Here is a 23,349-nt window from a genome sequence, read left to right on the forward strand (position 1 = left end):
ATGCATTTTTTGCTGTGAAAATGACAATGGTCCCAAAAATGTGTCAAAATTGTCCGAAGTGTCCGCCATAATGTCGCAGTCACGAAAAAAATTGCTGATCGCCGCCATTAGTAGTAAAAAAAAAAAAATTAATAAAAATGCAATAAAACTATCCCCTATTTTGTAAACACTATAAATTTTGCGCAAACCAATCGATAAACGCTTATTGCGATTTTTTTTACTAAAAATAGGTAGAAGAATACGTATCGGCCTAAACTGAGGAAAAAAAATGTTTTTATATATGTTTTTGGGGGATATTTATTACAGCAAAAAGTAAAAAATATTGCATTTTTTTCAAAATTGTCGCTCTATTTTTGTTTATAGCGCAAAAACTAAAAACCGCAGATGTGATCAAATACCACCAAAAGAAAGCTCTATTTGTGGGGAAAAAAGGACGCCAATTTTGTTTGGGAGCCACGTCGCACGACCGCGCAATTGTCTGTTAAAGCGACGCAGTCCCGAACTGTAAAAACACCTTGGGTCTTTAGGCTGCATATTGGTCCGGGGCTTAAGTGGTTAAAAAAATTCTATAGGTTGCATCTTTTAGGTTACAGAGGAGGTCTAGGGCTAGAATTATTGCTCTCGCTCTAACGATCGCGCCGATACATCACTTGTGCGGTTTGAACACCGTTTTCATATGCAGGCTCTACTCACGTATGCGTTTGCTTCTGCATGCAAGCTCGTCAGCGTTTAAAAACATTTTTTTTTTCTTATTTTACTTGATTTTATTTATCTTTACACTGTTTAAAAAAAAAAAAAAAATGGGTCACTTTTATTCCTATTACAAGAAATGTAAACATCCCTTGTAATAGAAAAAAGCATGACAGGTCCTCTTAAATACGAGATCTGGGGTCAAAAAGACCTCAAATCTCATATTTAGACTAAAATCCAATAAAATTTTAAAAAATCGTAATTTGAAAAAATGACAACAAAAAACGCATGGGCGGAAGTGACGTTTTGACGTCGCTTCCGCCCTGCTATGCTATGGAGACAGGTGAGGGCCATCTTTCCCTCATTCGTATCCACACCAAGCAGCATGAAGGACTCGATCGCCTACCGACGGCTCCGGTAAGCGGCAGAGGGCGCGGGAGAGCAGTGGGAGGGGGGCCCTTTCCCGCCACCGATAACGGTGATATTGCAGCAAATGCGCCGCGGAGACCACTGTTATCGTTTACAGGACCGGCCACGGAAAAGATGGATATCTCGGTTGTGGCAGCAGCTGCTGCCGTTACCGAGATATTCATCTTTAAAATGATAACATATATGTACGTGTGCCGGTCCTTAAGTGGTTAAGTAATACCTGGTAGAGAAGAACACAAGGTACCCCCCTGCCTTCTCATAGTACCTCCGTGCATGTCCTCATGTCTGAGTAGCCAGTTACCATGCCTAAATACTGTCACATAAGGGAGGGGATTGTGCACAGCTCTGTGTACGTTTCAGTATTGGAAAGCCATGTCAATGGATCAGAGCAGCAGGCGAGCTCAGCACGGGAAAGTACTAGTTCATATTAAAAGGACACTGCCAGGATGGAAACATTGGAGCTGCCAATGGTAAGTTGCGATTGGAGACACATAGCTAGATTCACACATTGGCCTAAACTTGCGGCGGCGTAGCTTAGCGTGTTTAGGCTACGCCGCCGTAAGTTAGCCAGGCAAGTACATGATTCACAATGTACTTATCTGCTAAGTTACGGCGGCGTAGCCTAAATCGACGGGCGTAAGGGCGCCTAATTCAAATGTGTTTGAGGGGGGCGTGTTTTATGTTAATGGAGCTTGACCTTACGTTTTTTACGTTTTTTGCGAACTGCGCATGTGCCGGGGGCCTACATTTTCCAGTGTGCATTGCGGCTAAGTACGCCGCACGGGCCTATTGATTTCGACGTGGACGTAAACTACGTAAATCCCGATTCACGGGCGACTTACGCAAACAACGTAAAAAAAATCGAATTTCGACGCGGGAACGGCGGCCATACTTAACATTACTATTCCAACTAGTGCCTAGCTCTAACTTTAGGCGGCCTATCTCTAACGTAAACGGCGTAAAAGTACTGCGTTGGCCGGGCGTACGTTCGTGAATCCGCGTATCTACTCATTTGCATATTCTACGCCGACCGGAATGGAAGCGCCACCTAGCGGCCATCTGAAATATTGCAATCTAAGATAGGACGGCGCAAGCCGTCGTATCTTAAATATGTTTAAGCGCATCTCTGTTTGAGCATACACTTAAACATAAGTCGGCGTAGATTCTGAGTTAGGTCGGCTTATCTACTGATAAGCCGGCCTAACTCTTACTGAATCTACCTAACAAGCTCTAGTGTCGTAATCATTAAAGGGGATGTGTGGGAATAAAAAAACTCAAACATCTATTCTCAGTTACTTTAGATTACTGGTTAATTTCCCAGGAAGAGAATCCCCTCTGTTCACAGAGGCTCTGTCCTGGGTGGTGGTGTATTGTCACAGTTTGCTGCCTATCCTAGAATGCTCCGGAAGTCACGTGGCGGCCAACTGCGCATGCGCGATGCGTTCCAAACGCAAATGCGATGCGTTACAATGGATTCACGACAGTGCACACCAGTGAAACCTCGGTCGGCATCCAGGCTCTTTCCTTAACATCCCCGTGGATTGGAGGATGTTAAAAAAAGAGCCAGGAGGCCGAGCGAGCGGAGCGAGCCGTCCGAGCGAAGCGAGGACGTGAGGCCGATTGGCCACTTTCCTCTAAATCCACGTCGCCCTGAATGCCGGGTTCGCTGGTGTGTACTGTCGAAAATCCATTGGAACGCATCGCACTTGCGTTTGGAACGCATCGCACATGCGCAGTTGGCCGCCACGTAGGCAGCAAACTGTGACACTACAGCGGCACTGCCAAGTTTATTATCAAACCCACTCATCCACCTAGAGAAGGTTCTGGTTCTTTGTTACATAGATTACCTACAGGTTTAGCGCAATATCCTGTTTGGGGACAGCTGTTTCTCATAACCTATCCCATCTCCCAAAAAAAGGAATCTACATGTATTTCCAGTAAGTATTCATTTTGAGTTATTATTTTGATATCTACTTTAAAGTCTATCACCAGGCAAATGTATTGCCCTCCAAAAAATTTTTTATCCACCTGTGTCTAATGTCAGGCAGCCCTTCGCATTGTCTCTTTTACTGAGGACCTCATGGTGACATTGTCGCACCGCTGCTGGAGTCTTCAGGACACTGTGAGGACCTTGTCAATCGTCAGTCAATATAGTGTCCATATCACCAGGAATGGACATAGCTGATCTCAGAAAGATCCTCAAGCTCTTCAGTGCAGAAGAAAAGATTCAAGTCTCAGGGAGTTACATAGCCACAGACGCAGGAAAGAAATTGGGACATTTAGTTTATTTTGCAATCTATCTCAGGTGCTAGCTACCGTAGATGGGGATCAAATGGATGACGTTTGTTGGGGGGGGGGGGGGGAATTAAAGTGGATGTAAAGTAGGGTGACCAGACATCCCCGGTTTCCAGGGACAGTCTCCGGTTTGAGGACACTGTCCCCTGACCAAGATTGTCCCCGGATTTGTCCCCGATTTGGATTTGAACAGAGGCTGGGGCAATTTCAAAGACAATCAGTGCAGAATTTAAAAAAAAATCTGAATTACACCCCCTGCTCCGCCGTTCCTACTAGCTTAGGGGGCTGTATTTTTTTCTATTATCTGTGCCCCTTTCTGATGATCATGTGTGTGCTGGTCGGAGCGGAGGAAATATTTCTTCAGTTTCGGGTGCATGCCCATTCAGCTTCGCTCGCATGTTCTTCTGTCTTGGCTCAAGTCCCGGCCAGCCGCCTGCCTGCTTATCGCCTTGTCTTCCCTGGCGGAGTGATCTTCCTCCGCTTTCCCACCCAGTAGTAGCGGGGGCCCAGAGAGTGATGCCGCATACTGTACACACCATCACTTTATGTGATGAAAAAAAACGTTTTCTGTGAAGTAAAAAACGACGTTTTTGAAACTTCAATTTCCAAAGACGAAGTTGCCTAAACACCATCGTTTTTTCACAATGCTCTAGCAAAGCGAGGTTACGTTCACCACTTTTTTCCATTGAAGCTCGCTTCATAACTAGCTTCTGGGCATGCGCGGGTGTAAAAACATCGTTTTAAACGTCGTTTTTTGCTACACAAGGTCAATTTCTGTGAAGTAAAAAACGACGTTTTGAAAAACGACACATAAAATTGAAGCATGCTTCAATTTTTTTTGTAGTTTTTCACAAGACATAAAACAACGTTTTTCCCCACACGGACACGGTCATTTAAAGTGACGTTTTTAAAAACGTCCTTTTTTTTCATCACATAAAGTGATGGTGTGTACGCGGCAGGTGAGACTTGACAGGCTGTGAGGACTGGAGGGCGGGCGGCGCCGGGCAGAGAGTCACTGATTGCCACCATTACTAGTAAAAAAAAAAATGTCCCTGGATTTCATTTAAAAAATCTGGGCACCTTAATGTAAAGGTTTGTTTTTAATTTTCTAAATAGGTTCCTTTAAGCTAGTGCATTGTTGGTTCACTTACCTTTTCCTTCGCTTTCCGTTTTAAATGTTTTTTTTCTTTGTTTTCTTTGTCTGAATTTCTCACTTCCTGTTCCTCCTCAGTAAGCTGTTCTGGCTGACTAACCCCCATGGATGATGGGGGCAAGCTTACTGAGGAGAAACAGGAAGTGAGAAATTCAGACAAAAAAAATAAAACATTTAGAAGGGAAATGGAAGGAAAGGGTAAGTGAACCAACAATGCACTAGCTTAAAGGAACCTATTTAGAAAATAAAAAGCAAACCTTTACAACCCCTTCCCTTTAAGTCGGTCACTGGCTTTTAAGGAACATTCACATTTTTATATAATACATGTAAACTCTGTCTTGATGCCTGTATGTTTGTCGCTACATCATAAGGGCCTACGGCATGCATAGTCACTGAATTCTTTGGTGACTCCCAATATGATTTGCAGCAGGGGTATGCTATTTTATAGTAGAAGGCTTATTGTACGTTATCCAAATTTCACTTTAAATCACCTTTCTTCTGATGGTTTTTATATTCAGATATATATTCCACTGACAGAGATCATGTAATTCATAATAGAGAACTCTACGTGTGAGAAGTGTGACATTCAGTTTATCATTTTTCCAGATGCCAATTTTTTTTTATACTCTGATATTGCTACTCTTTGGCTATAAATTCAATTTTTCCATGTGTCACGTCACGGAACTCTAATAGTAAGCAATAACAGCGCCGTTCACCAATTATACATACACCGCACTCCTACCTTTCATACTGTTTAACTCAAAGTGACATGTTTGTTTGTACAATGTGCATTTGATGGCAGGCACAGATGCAAATATGATATTTTATTGCTGTTGCCCCAGCATATGTAGACATATATATCCAGACTACCTGAACTCGTGTGATTTATATCTTATTGCTCGGTCCCCGGGTGAATTCCTAGACTGTCATCTGTTGCCTGAAAGCAAAAAAGAAACTGTTCTCTAGCTGGCAGCTTGAGGTGATTCCAAACCACCACACGGTGACATTCTTGCTCCATGTTAAAATAGAGACAGAATTTAGAACAGAGCCAGTGATACCAGCATGACCAAGACTGGAATGGGTAGCATACTAGCAGGTGTCGTAACTCGTAAGGCCTATTCCAAATGTAAATTAATTCCCCAAAGGCTTTTCAACAGAATTTTAAAATGTATGTAAACCCTAACGTTCCTATTTGTTTGATGTACCATGGAGAAGAAGAGCGGGGAGGTGTTCTGTAGTCCTGTCCTAAGGTGGCAATGCTGCTGCTCTATAGAAATATAATGAGTGTGCATTGTCACCCTAGAATAGGGAGTGTGTTACTGGCAGAATCACTATGTAGAAGTAAAGTGGATGTAAAGCCACTCTCATCCTTTCTAAACTACTGCATGTATGCTGATCTATAAGGATATAGTTAACCAAGCCATCTTGGTTAAGGGAAAAAATGTTTCCACTTAACCAAGATGGCGGACGGCTGGTCATTCGGGACATGTGTCCATTGCTTGCTCCGCCCGCTGTTGTGTATTTAATGCGGTGACGCAGGACGCCTCCTCACACCCCGTGAACAAGTCTGATTGGACGAAACGTTGGGAGGAGGCATACTGACGTCACCGCTAGTGAGGAAATTCGTTGTGTTACCGGCCGGAACTTTTATGCTGTCTTTTATCTTATATGCTGTAAGTGCATTACCTTTTTACCTATTAAACGTTTAAACGATGTTACACTATTGTGAGTTCTCTTCTACATGCTCGTTTATCACCTGATTGCTTGTCTGAGGATCGCTCTGTGGAAAGCTTTCATCTGCTGCACATACTTCATATGCTGTTTGCGATTGTTATTTCCAGGGCTCTGGTAAGGACCAGTGTGTACTGTGGTGGTGGTGGTCTTTATATGTCACACTGTTCGTTTGCCAGTCACTGGGGGATGATATATGCAAGTGCTCTATACAGTATCACACTATTTTAGTCCATTTGTTTTTTCCTGGATACTCGGCTGGAGGATTATTGGGAAGATCGTTTCAAGATTCAGATTCCCTGTGCAGCCCAGGTGTATGGCTACTCGCTTGGCTTGATCCATTTGGATCGTTCAATCTGGTAAGGGTCAGTAATACCAGGGAGTTGTGATCCAGGTCCGTGGTTTATCTTCTGATCTAGATTTCCTTTCACCTTTGGGATAGCTGTTTGCGAATTTGATTATTTACAGAACTGATCACATAATTTGATATACCACATTTTTTTAGATGAACTTTTTCCTTTATTGTTTTCATCATTGGACTTTTATATATTTATTCCTGTCCCTTATGATTGGATAAGACACATTTATCACACATTAATAAAAGAGGATTGCTCAGAGCTAGGTTAACTCTGTGTGGCAAGACTGGGCACAGATGATAGGAAATCTTATGCCGCGTACACACGCGGTGACGTAAAACACAACGACGTGCTGAAAAAAAACAAGTTTAATGCTTCCAAGCATGCGTCGACTTGATTCTGAGCATGCGCGGGTTTTTAACCGATGCTTTTGCATACTAACCATCGGTTTTGACCTATCGGTTAGGCGTCCATCGGTTAAATTTTAAAGCAAGTTAAAAAAAATTTGACTGAAGGATAACTGACCGATGGGGCCCACACACGATCGGTTTGGACCGATGAAAAGGTCCTTCAGTCCGTTTTCATCGGTTTTGACCGACCGTGTGTACGGGGCCTCAAAGACCTGTATACACGACCCGCACAGGGAAACTATCAAGGCTGGTTTCTGCACCACACTTGCCACCTGTGTTCTAATGTGAACAGGGCACATAGAAAACGATTGTGCTAATACCAGCCTATGACCTGTGTTTCTGACCAAGCTGAGGGTGTGTCGGACTGCTGCAGAGAGACCACTACTTACACATTCTAGCAGCAGCCTACTTCTCATTGTAGAGGACTTTGTGCTGACTTTGTGCTGATGCTAAAATTGCATTATTGAGAAAAAAAGTGAGAATTCAATGCACAAGTAATATATCCGTTTCAAAAATGTGTTTTATGTAAATAATACATAATGCTGTCCTTTTAAAGCAACACCGAGTTTAATTATTGTTTGGAAATATTTGTGCAGTCGTGTTTGCTACATGTATACATAATATAGATTATCATATCATATTACTTTTACATTTATTTCCTTGAAATTATATTCCATTTAGTGTATATCAGAAATAAGAGATGAGGTTTGGATATGGGTCTATCATGGCTATCATCGGGGGATTCTGTCAGTTTGAAGTCCAGTCAAACGAATGCAGGACTTCGATAGGCTGAATGCGTTTCACAGATAATGTACTGCAAGGACCTTTGATCGTAGGTCAGCTGGCTTAGAAGGGCCAATTTTTGACAGCAGAATGGGCATTTTAGATGTAAATACCGTACTACAATTAAAACCAAAAATGACTGGCTTGCTGCATGATTAAACACGTCGAATGCAACAGAAGGTATCATTTTTGCACGTGTACAGCCCCAAATGGTTACATATTTCTTTTTTGTGGGTGGTAAAACTGCAGCTCAACCACTTGTTTTTATTTTTATAGTCCCTGGTCGCCTGTGTGAATGAGGTCTATTTCTAATTGCAAGCTCTTTTAAAAATCACATTTTTTGCTGCTCTCTTTAATTTTTATTAATGGATGCATTTTTAACTTTAAGTTTATTTTGTGGTTGATATAAGATTAGTGGTCACTTAGAGCTATTTATTTTTTTTGCTTTAAAAAAATGGCCTTTAAATATAACTGTAAGGCTGTGTACAGACGACCAAACATGTACGATGAAAGCGGTCCGCCGGACCGTTTTCACCGTACATGTCTGGCCGGGGATTTCTGTACGATGGCTGTACTAACCATCGTACAGAAATCCGCGCGTAAACAATATGCGGGGCGTGTCCGCGGTGTCGCCGCGACGATGACGCAGCGACGTGGGTGGGCCTGCCAGTAAAATGCTTCCACGCATGCGTCGAAGTCATTTGACGCATGCGAGGGATGGCGGGCGCTCGGACATGTACGGTAGGTCTGTACAGACGACCGAACATGTCCGAGCGGGCAGGATTCCAGCGGACTGTTTTAAAACAAGTCCAGGAATATTTGTCCGCTGGGAAAAGGCCCGGCTGGCAAATGTTTGCTGGAATCCTGCACGCTCGGGCCTACACACGACCGAACATGTCTGCTGAAACTGGCCCGCGGACCAGTTTCAGCAGACATGTTTGGTCGTGTGTACGGGGCCTAACACATGTTCAGCATTGTGTATATACTGTATAAGCTAAATTAAGCTTTTTTGTCACATTGGCTCTTTAAAATGCAGGCCAAGTTAAATATGCATTACAATGCTTATTATTAAAGTGGATCCACTGATAGTATCCTAACACAAACGTCACCTCTGGTAAGAAGACAATCAGTCTAAGAACAGTGGGATCAAGTCTTTTCTGACCCCATTCTGGTGTTTTTATAAACAGTAAATGAGGACACAATTTTCCTGTGAGAAGATCACATTTTTACAAATTTGCATATTTTATCTTTTCAGTGTTAGGCAATCTGAGGTTACCTGAAAAATAGAAATACATTGTGGATAAAGAATACTCTGTCAGGTTAATCTACATACTCCAATGGATGTTTCAAATTGTAATAGTTTTTGTTGCTTTTTGTCCTTTACAAGAAACAGTTATGGGTAATAATCATAATTCCATTAATAAGTGGACACTGGCACATGTATTTGCATTTTCAATATGATTTTTACATGATCTTTACCATATGACTTAAAGTGGATGTAAACCCTATCCTATAACCCAGTGGTTCTCAACTTTCCTAGTGCCGTGACCCCTTGATAAAATTTCCCAAGTTGTGGGCGCCCCTAACAGTAAGATTATTTTTGTAGCGTGGGTTGTCAGCAGCCAAGGCAAGACAAGTAATTTGCGGCCCTAACCCACAGTCCCTTCCACTTGTACAGTATTAAAACCCCTTATGGTACATTTTAGGATTTACCACTTTTTCTCTTTGTTTTCCTTTCTTTCCTTTTTATCTCTCTCTATCCTAAGTTCTTTTTTTTTCCCATCTCTCTCTCTAGCCATCTTTCTTGTTCTTTCTCTTATTCCTTCTCCCCCTTTTTTTTGTTCTTCCCCATCTTTTCCTCCCCCTTCCATGTGTATTTTTATTTCTTCTCTTACTCCTTGGTGGGGCGTGGGATGAATGGCAATGCTGGGGGGAGTTTTGATCAGCCAACTTATGTGCTCTTGATTAAGGTCATCTGCTGATCTGAGAAATGTAGTGAGGACATTTAATGGCAACTATAATCACAGGCAGGTGTTATTCACGGTGTCTCTGACTTTGTGGTGTCTCGTAGCAGTGGCACCTATACCGAGATCAGGAGATAGGGTCTCCTCCAGCCCCTCCCACTTCACATTCCTCACCAGTCAGCTGACCTCTAGTCATTGCCCCCCAGCCATGCCATGAACTGAATGGGTGGCCGCTAAGAGGCTGAGTAGGCAGCCACAGGCTCCACAGACAGCCCTGCTGGGTGGATGAAAAAAGGCTGGGAGAGCGGTGTGGGCTTCAGGAACAGCCCAGGATTCGGTGACCCCTGGCAAATCATCATTCTACCCCCTAGGGGGTCCCGACCCCCAGGTTGAGAACCACTGCTATAACCAGTGAAGTGGACAGCTTCAGATGATACAGAGAGATTAAACAAATCTCCCTGCATACGTTTTTCATCTATATTTGCTGTCTTCAGCTTTCTACAGTCTTTAGAAAGTGAATATTGTGTTACAAATCTTTCTTCCTGTTTCAGCAGTGGGTGTGGAGTCTGAAGATATACTGTGTGAGAGCTGATTGGAGGAAAGGCACACACCCCCCCCCCCCTTCACATAGGCAGAGGAACGTACGACAAGCTCTTTGCTGATCTATCTCTAAGTTCCCTCCTCAACACAAATTTCCAGCTGCTGTTACCTTCTGTGTCAGAGAATTGACAGAAGTTATCATGCTGATAACAGAGGAACAGAGCAGCAGTAAGACATGGCACTCAGGGCTTTAAAGAGAGATAAGTCAAGTCTACAGATATATGTGCCCAGGGCAGATTTCATGAATGGGGTTTACAACCATTTTAAAGTAGAACTCGGGCTAAGACTATCTAATCCCAAAACTGCTCTCACCCCCCCTCTAATGCCTCTATACTAACTACCTTGTAGAAAAAAGATTTGTAGGGGGGAGAAGCTTTAAGATTAATTTTAGCTCAGAATTGTACCTCAAGTCAAGTTGCTTAATGTGTACCTGCCACTCTGGCATGTAGAGATGAGCCAACAGTATGGTCCAAACCTAGGTCAGATGAACACCCAAACTTTTGCCCATCTGATCACCTGGCAGGAGTCGAGCATCATCTGTGGAAATGGTATTTCTATTGCTTCTATATATGACAATTCCTGATGTCACTAGTTACTAAGGAAGCAGCAGGTGCTTGCACCCACCACATCCCTGGGAACTGTTGACCCCATGGCACATTGCCTTACATACTAGTCTAACTCAGACAGAAGAAACATGCCCTTCTTACTGCTTGGTGTCACTAGCTAGTACCAAAGAGGCAGTTTTATAGATCACATATGCCTGCATACTTCAGTTCTTACGACAAGTAACTCGCATAATGAATTAAAATGTCTTTGCTAAGTAGCTTCAATACTGGCTAGTATGGAGGAGCATGTGACTTACTCTTCGTCCTCTCATGTGACAGCGATGCTGCTTGGAAATTGGGCCAACACTGTCACATGAAGATGGGGAGAAACTTTGTAACCCCTAAATAAACTCCACCAGAGGAATTTAAAATAGGAGCTTTAAGGGGGCATGTAGACTTTCTTGGTAGCATCAAGGACATTGAAGCTTACAAGGAGCTTGCTTTCCTTACTCAATGTTGATGGACTATGATAATAATAAAAACGTAATCTCTCTTGAGTGGGCTGTTTAGAACTTCACTACTGAACTCAAACTCTGCCATGACATGCAAAGCCAAGCTGCAGAAAACAAGGCCAGCAGACTATTAGCATGCATTCAAAAATGTATTTAATCAACAGATAAAGCTATAATTCTACCACTTTAACTAAAACTCTGGTTTGGCCACATCTTGAGTATGCTGTCAAGTTGTAGACACCTAATAAGAGGGCTGGAGGACCTTAGTTATGAGGAACGACTACAAACATTTAACAATCTCCCTGGAGAAGAGACGTTTTAGAGTGGATATGATCACATTATACAAATCTTTGAATGGTGGCTCTAGCATTGGGAGAAAACTATTTAATCTTAGGTCCCAAAAAAAAGACACGTGACCACACAATGAAATTGGAGAAGGGGTTCAATCTTAAACTGTGTAAGGAGTTCTATATTGTTAGAGTGGTAAGGATGCGGAAGTCCCTTCCACAGTTAGTGGTGCCAGCAGAGAGTATAGATAAACTTTTAGAAGTGTTTCTTAGCAAACACACCGTAAAGCGATATAGAAAAAAGTAGACACCCTTGCGTGTGCGTTGAGCTGGATGGTCTTTATTCAGCCTTACAAACTATGTAACTAGGTAACTAAAATTGTTCTAATGTTTATATCCTTTCATACAGCATATGCTTTACCAATTATTACTTATACTGTATGTCATCCATTCTTTTCAACCACCTTACATACTATATAGATAAAAATAGAACCGTAAATAGTGTAACTTCCATCCAGGGTCAGCAGTATTTCTGCAATTTGTCAGATTTCTGTTGACTGTAACACACAAAAACATAATTATCCAATGAAACAGCATGTGGTATCCAAGACAGCAAGATATCTTTCTTCCATTGTTCCATTATCAATTGATGTGCCATAATCTGTTTACAGTCCTGTGCAATGAACGTTTATGTGGCTGCTTTATATATTTTCTACTTTGTACATCTCATGCTTAAATAATGAAACAGAATTTTGGGGTCAGCTCCAGTTTATAAAGGAAGCCCTTTTGTTTAGGAACACCAGTATTTCACATTGCAAGGGCTAAATGATTCTTTTTGCCCAGGGTGCCATTAAAAATAAATTGTCTTTACTGTATCCCATACTTCCTCTGCAGCTGGCATTCTCCTCTTCCCTCTGGTGTTCTGGGTTGTGGACAGACCCCCAGCACGTTCTCTTAAAATGCGGGACTGCTGGTCCTGCATTGTAAGTTATAATGTGGGAGTAAAGGCCCGTACACACGATCGGATATTCTGACAACAATTGTCCGACGGACGTGTTTTGTCGGATAATCTGACCGTCTGTATGCTCTATCGGACAATTGTCGGAATTTCTGACAACAAATGTTGGCTGTGCATGCTCTCAAATTGTCCGACAACAAATGTGTTCTGTCGGATTATTCGATCGTGTGTACACAAATCTGTCGGACTAAAATCATAAGTACAAACATGCATTCTCTGAACCAATGCTAACCATCAAACAACATTAGCAGAAGTTGCCCAAAGGATGGCGCTAAAGAGCAGAAAAATCACGTAGTTTCGTGAATGTTGGAAGGAAAAGTTCTGCTGTCTGTATGGAGAACAAGTTCACGGCCAACGCCCTTTGGACAAAAATCCATGGATTTGTCTGATGGAAGTCTGATCGCGTGTACAAGGCTTAAAGGGGTTGAAAGGTTCGCGTTTTTTCACCTTAATGCATCCTATGCATTAAGGTGAAAAAACATCCTGTGCTTACAAGCCACCCAGCTTGCTTACTTACCTGAGCCCTCAAAAGTCCTGCGTCATGAACGCGCTGGCTACTCGCCCCTGTGTTCTCGGCTGTTCTTGGCTCTTCTTTGGAAATTGATAGCAGCGCAGCCATTGGCTCCCGCTGTTGTCAGTCTAACCAATGACGCAGCGCGCCAGGGAGTGGGGCTGAGTGATACACTTAGCGGCTATAGCCGCCGACTGTATCACGGGAGCGTGCCCGCAATCTAACCCCCTTGGGAGAGCGCTTCCCAGAACAGGGGTTAGCTCTTGCGGGGAGGAGCCAAGACAGCCACTGAGGGTCCCCAGGAGACCAGGATCGGGGTCACTCTGTGTAAAGCGAGCTGCACAGTGCAGGTAAGTATGACGTGTTTGTTTTAAAAAAAAAAAAGAACCTTTACAACCCCTTTAAGACTGCCGGACAGAACGCTGAAGCAAGATGGCTTCAGGGGACCAGTTACACAGAGGGGAATAAGCCTGCAGTAAGGAGGGATAATGTAAGTAAAGTTGGTTTCATAACCCTAGGCAAAAACAAGCATTTAACCCTTACAGTGCGGGGAGAACCTTACTACAAGGGTAGTTTTGATTTTAGCTTTAAGGTTACAGGCCACATTTCTGGTGGACGTCTGTGGTTTGAATTACCTAACAATGTTGTAGTACCTGTTGGAGTTGTAGGATAGGATCATTCCTTTGCTACACTAGTGAGCATAGGGGTTTTATTTCCACATATGTCTTCATTACTGTCACTGTCACTGGGGCAGAAAGTGAGAGAAAACACTCCTCAGCAATTAAAACCTTACAACATTTATAACACTTCCCCACTTTCTAAAAACAAATGTTTAAACTTTGCAGTAACATGCAAAACACGTGTTATGCGTATCGGTGTGCTGTGGTGCCATTATTTTTATTGCCACCCAAGTGCACCTTGCCAACAGACCTGCGTTGCAGTGCACCACAATGCATGCTAATACACCACAAACATATACAACCAGTCTAAGTGCATATCCAGCTAAAACCTTTTTTCTTTGGGTAGAGTGTGGAAGGATTAGAAAACCTGTCAGGTTTATTTATTTTTTTGATACCCAGGATTCCTGCTGAGATGTCCCCTAACTATCTGTCACATGACAACTGTTTCACCAGACAGGAAATGAGGTAAAATTGACAAGAGACACAGACTACAAAACAATTCTGACAGGGATTCTTGCCTTCCCCCTACTGTACTAATAATGGAGCATCATTATTGAGCCTCATGCACGTGGACATATAACAGCTCCTTGTGTGTAAAATTCTCTGTGCTTTCCTGGGCCTGGGGAGCTGCACCTGCCACACCACCCACGCATGCTGGTAAAGTGTTTCTCCCCCAAATGGGAAAGTAGCACATTGGGTGAAAATAGGCATTTTCACGCATTGGCATTTACCTGAGCGCAGCTGCATGCAGATATTCACTTGTGGTAGTAGGTCTATGCTGCACATATGGCTCCCCGCGTGCAGGAAAATGTCAGGGATTTTAGGCTTTAGCACACAGGAGCTGCTCTGTCTTTGCGCAACCTTAATTTTTGTCTTGCTATTGGAGATTTCACTTAAAGGGGTTGTAAAGGTTCGTTTTTTATTTTCTAAATAGGTCCCTTAAAGCTAGTGCATTGGTGGTTCACTTACCTTTTCCTTAAGTTTCCCTTCTAAAAAAATGTTTTCTTTGTCTGAATTTCTCACTACCTGTTTCTCCTCAGTAAGGTGTTCAGTAAGCTGTTCTAAATGACTTTCCACCGCTCGGATGATGGTGAAAAGCTTACTGAGGAGAAACAGGAAGTGAGAAATTCAAACAAAGAAAAAAAAAACATTTAGAAGGGAAATCGAAAGAAAAGGTTAGTGAACCAACAATGCACTAGCTTTTATTGCAATTGGCTATAGCCCAGCCACGGCCTTTCAATCCTCTGGATACTCAGGGTGGAACACTTATGTTAAGCAGCGAGATCCAAGCCTCAGCAATAGGATGGAAAGGAGTTGCAGTTCACTCTCAATAACCCCCTCAATAGACAGCAGCAATCAAGCGGTCCAGACACATACACCGGAAGATAAAGAAGGGGCACAATAGCGTGATACCGCAGGATAAAATATATTTAATAAAAGTAGTGTACTTACATCAGTACGAGTAAAAACAGCGTGTGACAACAAACAGTAAAGCCGGCCGGCTTGAGGAGCCCTCCTCCTTGGCGTGGTGACGTCACTGACGCAGCCTCCCAGACGCGTTTCGTCACTAATGGACGTTTTCAATGGGGGTCAGTGTTATTCTTACGGTGGAGGATTTGCACCAAATGCATGCATGTCACCTGGGTGTTCGAAGTTTGACTAAATTTAAGAACCTAGTGTCATTCATCAAGCAAACCAAAGGCTCCATCTGATGTTATTGCCTACATGGGGATTTCACCAATTTTCATTCATTGACTGACATTGTTTTTGAATTTATTAGAGTGGCGCGGCTTTTTTATACTATATATTGCTTTGTTTTTCCAACGTCAGCTGCTGCCTATAGACTCTGTGGTGGAAGCGCGGTTTTTTGTTTTTCCAATGCACTAGCTTAAAGGGACCTATTTAGAAAATAAAAGACGAACCTTTACAACCCCTTTAACTTTTTGCCTGGTGAATCTCTGAGGGCCCAATAAGACCAGCCTAGTCTGTTGTGGTGTGTTAAATGCATGTGTGTTAGCCCTGGTTCATATTGATGATACTTTAAAATCGCAGTACTTAACTTGAAGTAGCACAATTTCAAAGTAGCAAGGTCAGCGCGATTTCAGGTGCTACTTGATAAACATCTGTGTGGCTTCATACACAGATGTCTATTGAAGTCGCACCTGAAATCAGCAAAAGTGGTGCAGGAACTACTTTTGCAAATCGGTGCGGTGACGTAAAATCGGTGATGCACCAATTGGAACAGTGCCATTGCTGCCAATGGGCTGTGACTTGTCATGCGATTTGATCTCTGAAATCGCATGACAATTCGCTCCAATGTGAACCTAGCCTTAATGTGTTTTATTAGGGCAGCCCATCCACTTGTACACACCAAGCTTGCATGTAGAATTTTCAGCAGGGCACCAAACCTTGCATTAATGCATAGCTGTGCCCTGGGCTGCAACTAGGTTGACCACGTGTCCCAGATTGCCTGGGACAGTCCCGCATTTTGCAGGTCTGTGCCGGGCACATTAATTCCAGGACAATACAGTGTCCCGAAATGAAACTTACACAGCCACCCCCCCCCTCCTGGGCAAATCTGATGCCCCCCCAAAAAGTCCACCACATCACCGCTTTACTCACTGACAATACTTGTCCTGCCTGGGAATGCCTGGAGGAGCGCAATCCCGCCCCCTGCTTATGATTAGAGAAATCATAAATCCCACCTCTTGTGTCCTCCAATCACTGTGCTGTGATCCGTTACAGCACAAGCTGATTTTTGGGAAGGGAGGGTGTCCCTGAATGGTAGTTTGGAAATGTGGTCACCCTAGCTGCAACGCAAGTGCTCTAAGAAAAAATGGCACCACATTGCACCAACACGCTTAAGAAAGCCCCAGATAGAAGTGAAATCTGACAGAGGTTCTGATCTTTTCCCACTCTATCCAAAACTGAAAAAAACATTTTGTATTGGTGTCTACTTAATGCACATATGGTTATGTAAACAACTGTTAAGTAATTCTTTTTTGGGTGCTGTTAGTTTTTTCACTTGAAATTTAATTTCAGCAATCTGACAAGATGGACATCTATTTTTACTGCCTAATTCTAGTGAAGGACACAAACAACAGGGTTCTTGGCACAGAGAAACACATACTTTGATGTATTACTGAACATTTCTGGAAAAATAAATCCTATGTATGAACAAAGTCCATTTCTCACTGAAGCAGTGTGTAACTCGGTTCTCTATCATTCAAGGCAGCCAACATCCCCTTGGTGTCAGAACTTTCTATCGATGACATCCATTTTGATGACTTCTCCCTGGACGTTGACGAGATGATTACAGCAGCCCTGAGAATGTTCATGGAGTTGGGAATGGTTCAGAAGTTTAAAATTGATTACGAGGTAAACATCTGCTCTGCTCATGTATCAGCCTCTCTTGTACTGGCAAAGGTTCTCTGTACACTGGTAATGAGATCTTCTGCCATACATAGTACAGCACATCTTCATGCCCCTTCTGTTTTACAGACCTTGTGCAGGTGGCTGCTGACAGTGAGGAAGAATTATCGAATGGTTCTCTATCACAACTGGCGGCATGCCTTCAATGTGTGCCAGCTGATGTTTGCCATGTTAACTGTGAGTATTAAGGCTCCAGATCATTTTATTTGTGCTGTCTTTTCTATGTTTTGATATATTACTAGGTGTTCATCATTTAATTCAGACATTTCAGGAAAGTATTGGTTTAAAGGGAAATTTGAATGGTTTAGGGTAAATTTAATTTGTTTTTTTAAAGTGTAAAAGCTTTTAAAGGAGAAATATGGTCAAAGCTCTTTTGACCATATTTCTCCTGTGGGCCACAGAAGTGCACCTATTTCTGCACTCCTGTGACCTATATTCAGCTGACAGCAAGCTAAAGCCCTGTGACATTTTAGAGCCTTTTTAGACCAGTTTCTGCAGGGATCCCAACAATAAAGCTGAGATCCACCCAGATGCCTGACCGGCAACTGGCTCAGGCTATCAGTGCGCCGCTGAGAGCCTGAGCCAGCCGCTCTCGCCCCCTCCACAGCCTGGCACTCCAGTGAGCGCTGGAGGGGCAGAGCACAAAGATGGTGGCTGAAAGTCACTGCTTAGTGCACAAGAACTTGCCAGTCAACAGTCTTTGATCACTCAGTTCTCAGTTTAGAGCCAGTGGCAGACAGCTACATCATTGGATCAGTGCTGCAGCCATCTAGGTGAGTATGTATGTTCTTTTGTTCATTCCCACAGTTCTCTATTAAAGAGACACTGTCATTTTGCCCCACAGACCCCTTTATATTCACTTTACCAGCATTCCCTCATTGCTCCATGTTCCTTCTCTAGCTAGCAATGAAATTATTGGTGTTTGCAAACAGAAGGGGACTCCCCTAGTCATGCAACAGTGCTTGGGCCTAGTGAGTGGTTGCTAGAATAAGCACTGTCATAAGGGAGGAGGTCACATGCTTCTCCACACCAGGAAGAGTTGAGTATTGTAGATGACTGAGGAGAAGGTCGGTGTGGTGAGGAAGTGCTAGATAGCTGAGTATAATGGGTTGGGGGAGCTGTTTGTGCAAGTACATTGGGACACTGTCAGTTTGCCCCATATGAGCTATGTGACAGTCTCTCTTTAATGTATTTGGCAAGTCTAAACAAGAAATACTGGCATTCATACTGCATGGATACCAGGGCTGGTGCAAGGATTTTTGACACCCTAGGCGAAACCTCATTTTGCCGCCCCCTGGCTCCACCCCCAACCCCAGGAGGGGGGAGGAGGAGAGAGGGGAGGAGAGAAGAGGGGAGGAGGGGAGGAGAGGAGGAGAGGAGAGGGGGGAGGGGAGTGAGGAGGAGAGAGAGGGGAGGTGAGAAGATAGGGGGGAAGGAGAGAGAGAGGAGAGGGGGGAAGGAGAGAGAGAGGAGAGGGGGTAAGGAAAGAGAGGAGAGGGGAGAAGAGAGAGAGAGGAGAGGGGGAGAAGAGAGGGAGGAGAGGAGAGGGGGATAAGAGAGGAGAGGGGGAGAAGAGAGGAGAGGGGGGAGGAGAGAGAGGAGGGAGAGGAGAGGGGAGAGAGGAGGGAGAGAAGAGGAGAGGGGAGAGAGGAGGAGAGGAGAGAGGGGAGAGGAGGAGAGGGGATGGGAGGAGAGAGGAGAGGGGGAGAGGAGAGAGAGAGGAGAGGGGAGAGAGGAGGGAGAGCAGAGGAGAGGGGAGAGAGGAGGAGAGGAGAGAGGGGAGAGGAGAGGGGGGGAGAGGAGGAGAGGGGAGAGGAGAGAGGGGGGAGGGGAGAGGAGAGAGAGAGGAGAGGGGGGAGAGGGGGGAGGAGGAGAGGGGGGGAGGAGAGGAGGGAAGAAGGGGGAGAGGAGGGGAGAGGGGGAGAAGGAGGAGGGGAGAGGGAGGGAGACGAGAGAGGAGGGAAGAGGAGAGGGGAGAGGGAGGGAGAGGAGAGAGGAGAGAAGGGGAGGAGGGGAGAGGGAGGGAGAGGAGAGAGGAGGGAAGAGGAGAGAGGAGAGAAGGGGAGGAGGAGAGGGGGAGAAGGAGGGGGAGAGGGGAGAGGAGGGGGAGAGGGGGAGGAGGAGGAGAGGGGAGAGGAGGGGGAGAGGGGAGAGGAGGGGGAGAGGGGAGAGGAGAGGGACCCTTACATTCAGGCAATGTGCTTGGTATAATCATGACATCACACATGTCAGGAGTCTGAGGACAGATCAGTCTATACACATTTTACAGTAATACAGTGCACTTCAAGTTCAGTCACAAATCCTGCCTCAATGCCTCCAGCTGTCCCCAATCACCAGGCACTGACTTCTCCATTTGGCTATACTAGCATGTCTGCACGTGAGTGACACTGCCGCTGTACACACAGGACAGGCGACAGAATACCGGGAGGGAGAGCTGGCCTCTACAAATGACGGTCACAGGGAGGCGGGCTCAGGGGTCACATGACTAGACTCGGTATACAAGTCACAACTCTCAGTCACTGAATCATGTTTGGGCAGAGCTGGCAGTACTGGAAGCAGGGCTTTTTTTCAGGGGGAACTTGGGGGAACTCAGTTCCGCCACCTTTGGCTCAGACCCTTTGGAGCCTGCTCACCACAATCACTTGTAAACACAGAAGTCTGGTTTCTGTGTTTACAAGTGACAGCTCTGCACTCTGTGTGTAACCACCTGAACTCTGCACTCTGTATGTAATGCAATCCTGGTATTTAATGCCCCTTTAAGACCCTTCTACTGTTTGTGAAATCTGAACGGGTCGTGGTTGAGTTCCTGCACCTATTTTCTGAGAAAAAAAGCTCTGACTGGAAGAGATCAGAGACACAGTCAGGTCACTGATCCAATCATAGAGGCGCACAATGATGTGTTTGCTTTTGTTCCATCGGAAGACTCGGGACATATCCTCCAGTGCGGTGCTGCGCCTCTAATGATACTACGGTTGCCTGCCTGCCTAAGTACATGTAACATACTGCAGAGGCGCCGGGCAGCATCCCCTGCATTATACAGCACTGCACTCAACACCCAACACATACATAACACGGAGACCATGGGAGACAGGGAGTAGGGAAACCAGGGGCCGGGCGCCCTAGACGGCAGTGCGCCCCCACGCGGCGGCCTAGTTTGCCTAGTGGTAGCGCCGGCCCTGATGGATACCACTGCACTGCTATCCATGCATTTATGAAACAATCCTGCTAAATACCTTGTTTTGGCATTTGTTATTGTGGTCATGTGACTGCTCAGCCTCCTTTTCTGTCTGCCTAATTTGCGGTTGCTGAACTGGGAACTTGGATGGTGGGAAGGCACGTACACATCACAAGAGGCAAAACCATCTCTCATCCAGGACTGTGTCTTCTGTCGTGGCCACACTATAGCATAGGGCTGACAAAACTGTTGCAGCACTGTCAGACTTTGATCCCCTGCAGATTTTGAAAGTTTGTCCACTTACAAAGAAATTAAGGGTCTATAATTTTATCATAGGTGCATTTTAAATGATAAAGACAGAATATTAACCAAAAATCCATTAAAAACACATGATACAAATGTTATAAATTTAGTTGCAGTTCAGTAAAATAATTATTTGATCCCCAAGCAAAACATGACTTAGTATTTGGTGGAGAAACCATTGGTGGCAAGCACAGAAGTAAGGCCTTTCTTTAGGGTAGTTACAAGGTTTGCACACATCTCAGGAGGGATTTTGGTCTGCTCTTCTTTACAGATCTTCTCTAAATCCTTAAGGTTTCTTGGCTGTCGCTTGACAACTCAAAGTTTCAGCTCCCTCCATACATTTTTCTAAAGGGTTAAGGTCTGGAGACTGGCTAGGCCCTTCCATGACCTTAATGTGCCTTTTCTTGAGCCACTTCTTTGTTGCCTTGGTGATATGTTTTGGGTCATTGTCATGCTGGAAGACCCATCCATAACCCATCTTCAGTGTTCTGGCTGAGAGAAAAAGCTTCTCATCCAAAATTTTACAATACAGTGGGTGACCGCGATATTGTGTCAATCTCGCTCCCTTTCTCGGCGAGATTGACCACCTACGAGCCCCATCGCGGGAGCCAGTGCCAAGCTGGCTTGCCGCGATGGAGACAAAGCCGTCATAGAAGCCACAGGGATCCGACTTGGATTGCTGCCAATTCTAGCTGCGGCGTTTGGTATGAATCCTGAGAGGGAACTCCACGCCAAATTTTAAATAAAAAACCGGCATGGGTTCCCCCCCCAGGGGCATACCAGGCCCTTAGGTCTGGTATGGGTTGTAAGAAGACCCCCCCATGCCAAAAAACCAGCGTGGGGGTCCCCCCACAATCCATACCAGACCCGTATCCAAAGCACGCTGCCCGGCCGGCCAGGAAAGGAGTGGGGACGAGCGAGCACCCCCCCTCCTGAGCCGTACCAGGCCGGATGCCCTCAACATGGGGGGGTTGGGTGCTCTGGGGCAGGGGGGCGCACTGTGGCCCCCCACCCCAGAGCACCCTGTCCCCATGTTGATAAGGACAGGGCCTCTTCCCGACAACCCTGGCCGTTGCTTGTTGGGGTCTGCGGGTGGGGGGCTTATCGGAATCTGGGAGCCCCCTTAAATGAGGGGGCTCCCAGATACCGGCCCCCCACCCTAGGTGAATAAATATGGGGTACATCGTACCCCTACCCATTCACCTGGAGGCAAAGTGTAAAAGAAAATAAACACACGACAGAAGGTTTTTAAAGTAATTTATTAGTCAGCTCCAGGGGTGCCCCCCTCTCTTCTCTAGCTCTTTTACAAGGGGGGCCTTCTTCTTCCGCTCTCGGGGGGTCTTCTCCGCTCTCCGGGGGTCTTCTTCCGATCTCCAGGGGTCTTCTCCACTCTCCGGGGGTCTTCTCCCATCTTCTCCGCTCTCCGCTGTCATCTCGGCGCTCCCCGGTGCCTTCTTCTTCAGGGTTGGCCGCCGCTATCTTCGTGTGTTAGCTCAATTACTAGCGGCGGCCAGCCCGCTCTTCTGTGACGTCTTCTTCTCTTCTTCTCCCGATGTTGACACAACGCTTCTTCCCACTGTAATGGCCGGGTGCGCGGTTCGCACTGATTTATATAGGCCTTTCATATGATGTCACAGTCCCATCATGCTCCGGTACCTACCCACGTGGTACCTACCTTCTATGACGCGCTCGCTGGAATGTGCTTTGTCTATTCCAGCGAGTGCGAAATGTCGGCACACTGTCGCCGAGAATCAGCGCGATTTTGTCGTGCTGGAAACACATTCTCGGCAACAGGTACAGTACATGGCCCTGTCTGTTGGCCCCTCAGTGTGGCAAAGTCGGCCTGTACCTTTAGCAGAGAAAAAGCCCCAAAGCATTATGTTTCCACCTCCTGTTCAACTGTGATGCCCTGTACACACCATCCGATATCTGATGAAATCTAATCCGATGGATTTTTTTCGTCGGATATCCGATAAAGCTGACTTTCATCACCATCAGTCAAATATCCGATCGTGTCCAAAGCGGTGACGTAAAACACTACGACGTGCTGAGAAAAATTAAGTTCAATGTTTCCGAGCCTGCATCGACTTGATTCTGTCAGCAGTTAGCCTTCGACGAGGCCAGAGGTTTTGTTTTCTCTTTTTTCCTGTACGGCGGTGGAACGGGTGGCATGATTGATGATGGATCTATACAAGGAGACATTGTTTTTTATTTTTTAATGAAGGACTTGTCAAAAAGTAGTGTACTGTCTTTACTTACTTTGTACACCTTTTTTGGTGAGTGGGTAAAGGCCCCGGATTTGGGGCCCCCTTTATTAAAGGGAGTTTCCCGATTCCGATAAGCCCCCCACCAGCAGACCCCTACAACCCAGAGTTGTGGGGAAGCATCCCTTGTCCCTATCAACATGGGAACAAGGTGCTTTGGGGTGGGGGAAGGTCAGAGTGCTCCGTGTTGAGGGTATGAGGCCTGGTATGG

General features: G+C 45.1%; 1 protein-coding gene across 1 annotated transcript in view; it reads left to right on the top strand.

Moving 5' to 3' along the window:
- PDE11A (phosphodiesterase 11A) overlaps positions 1–23,349 on the top strand; it is a 721,237-nt gene that overhangs the window by 514,092 nt on the left and 183,796 nt on the right. Inside the window, exons 11-12 of the mRNA XM_040357670.1 lie at positions 17,196–17,342; positions 17,466–17,573. Of these exons, the coding sequence (XP_040213604.1) occupies positions 17,196–17,342; positions 17,466–17,573 (255 nt within the window). The remainder of the gene's footprint in view (positions 1–17,195; positions 17,343–17,465; positions 17,574–23,349) is intronic.

This window comes from Rana temporaria, chromosome 6, assembly GCF_905171775.1.
Source record: "Rana temporaria chromosome 6, aRanTem1.1, whole genome shotgun sequence".
Classification (NCBI taxonomy): domain Eukaryota; kingdom Metazoa; phylum Chordata; class Amphibia; order Anura; family Ranidae; genus Rana; species Rana temporaria.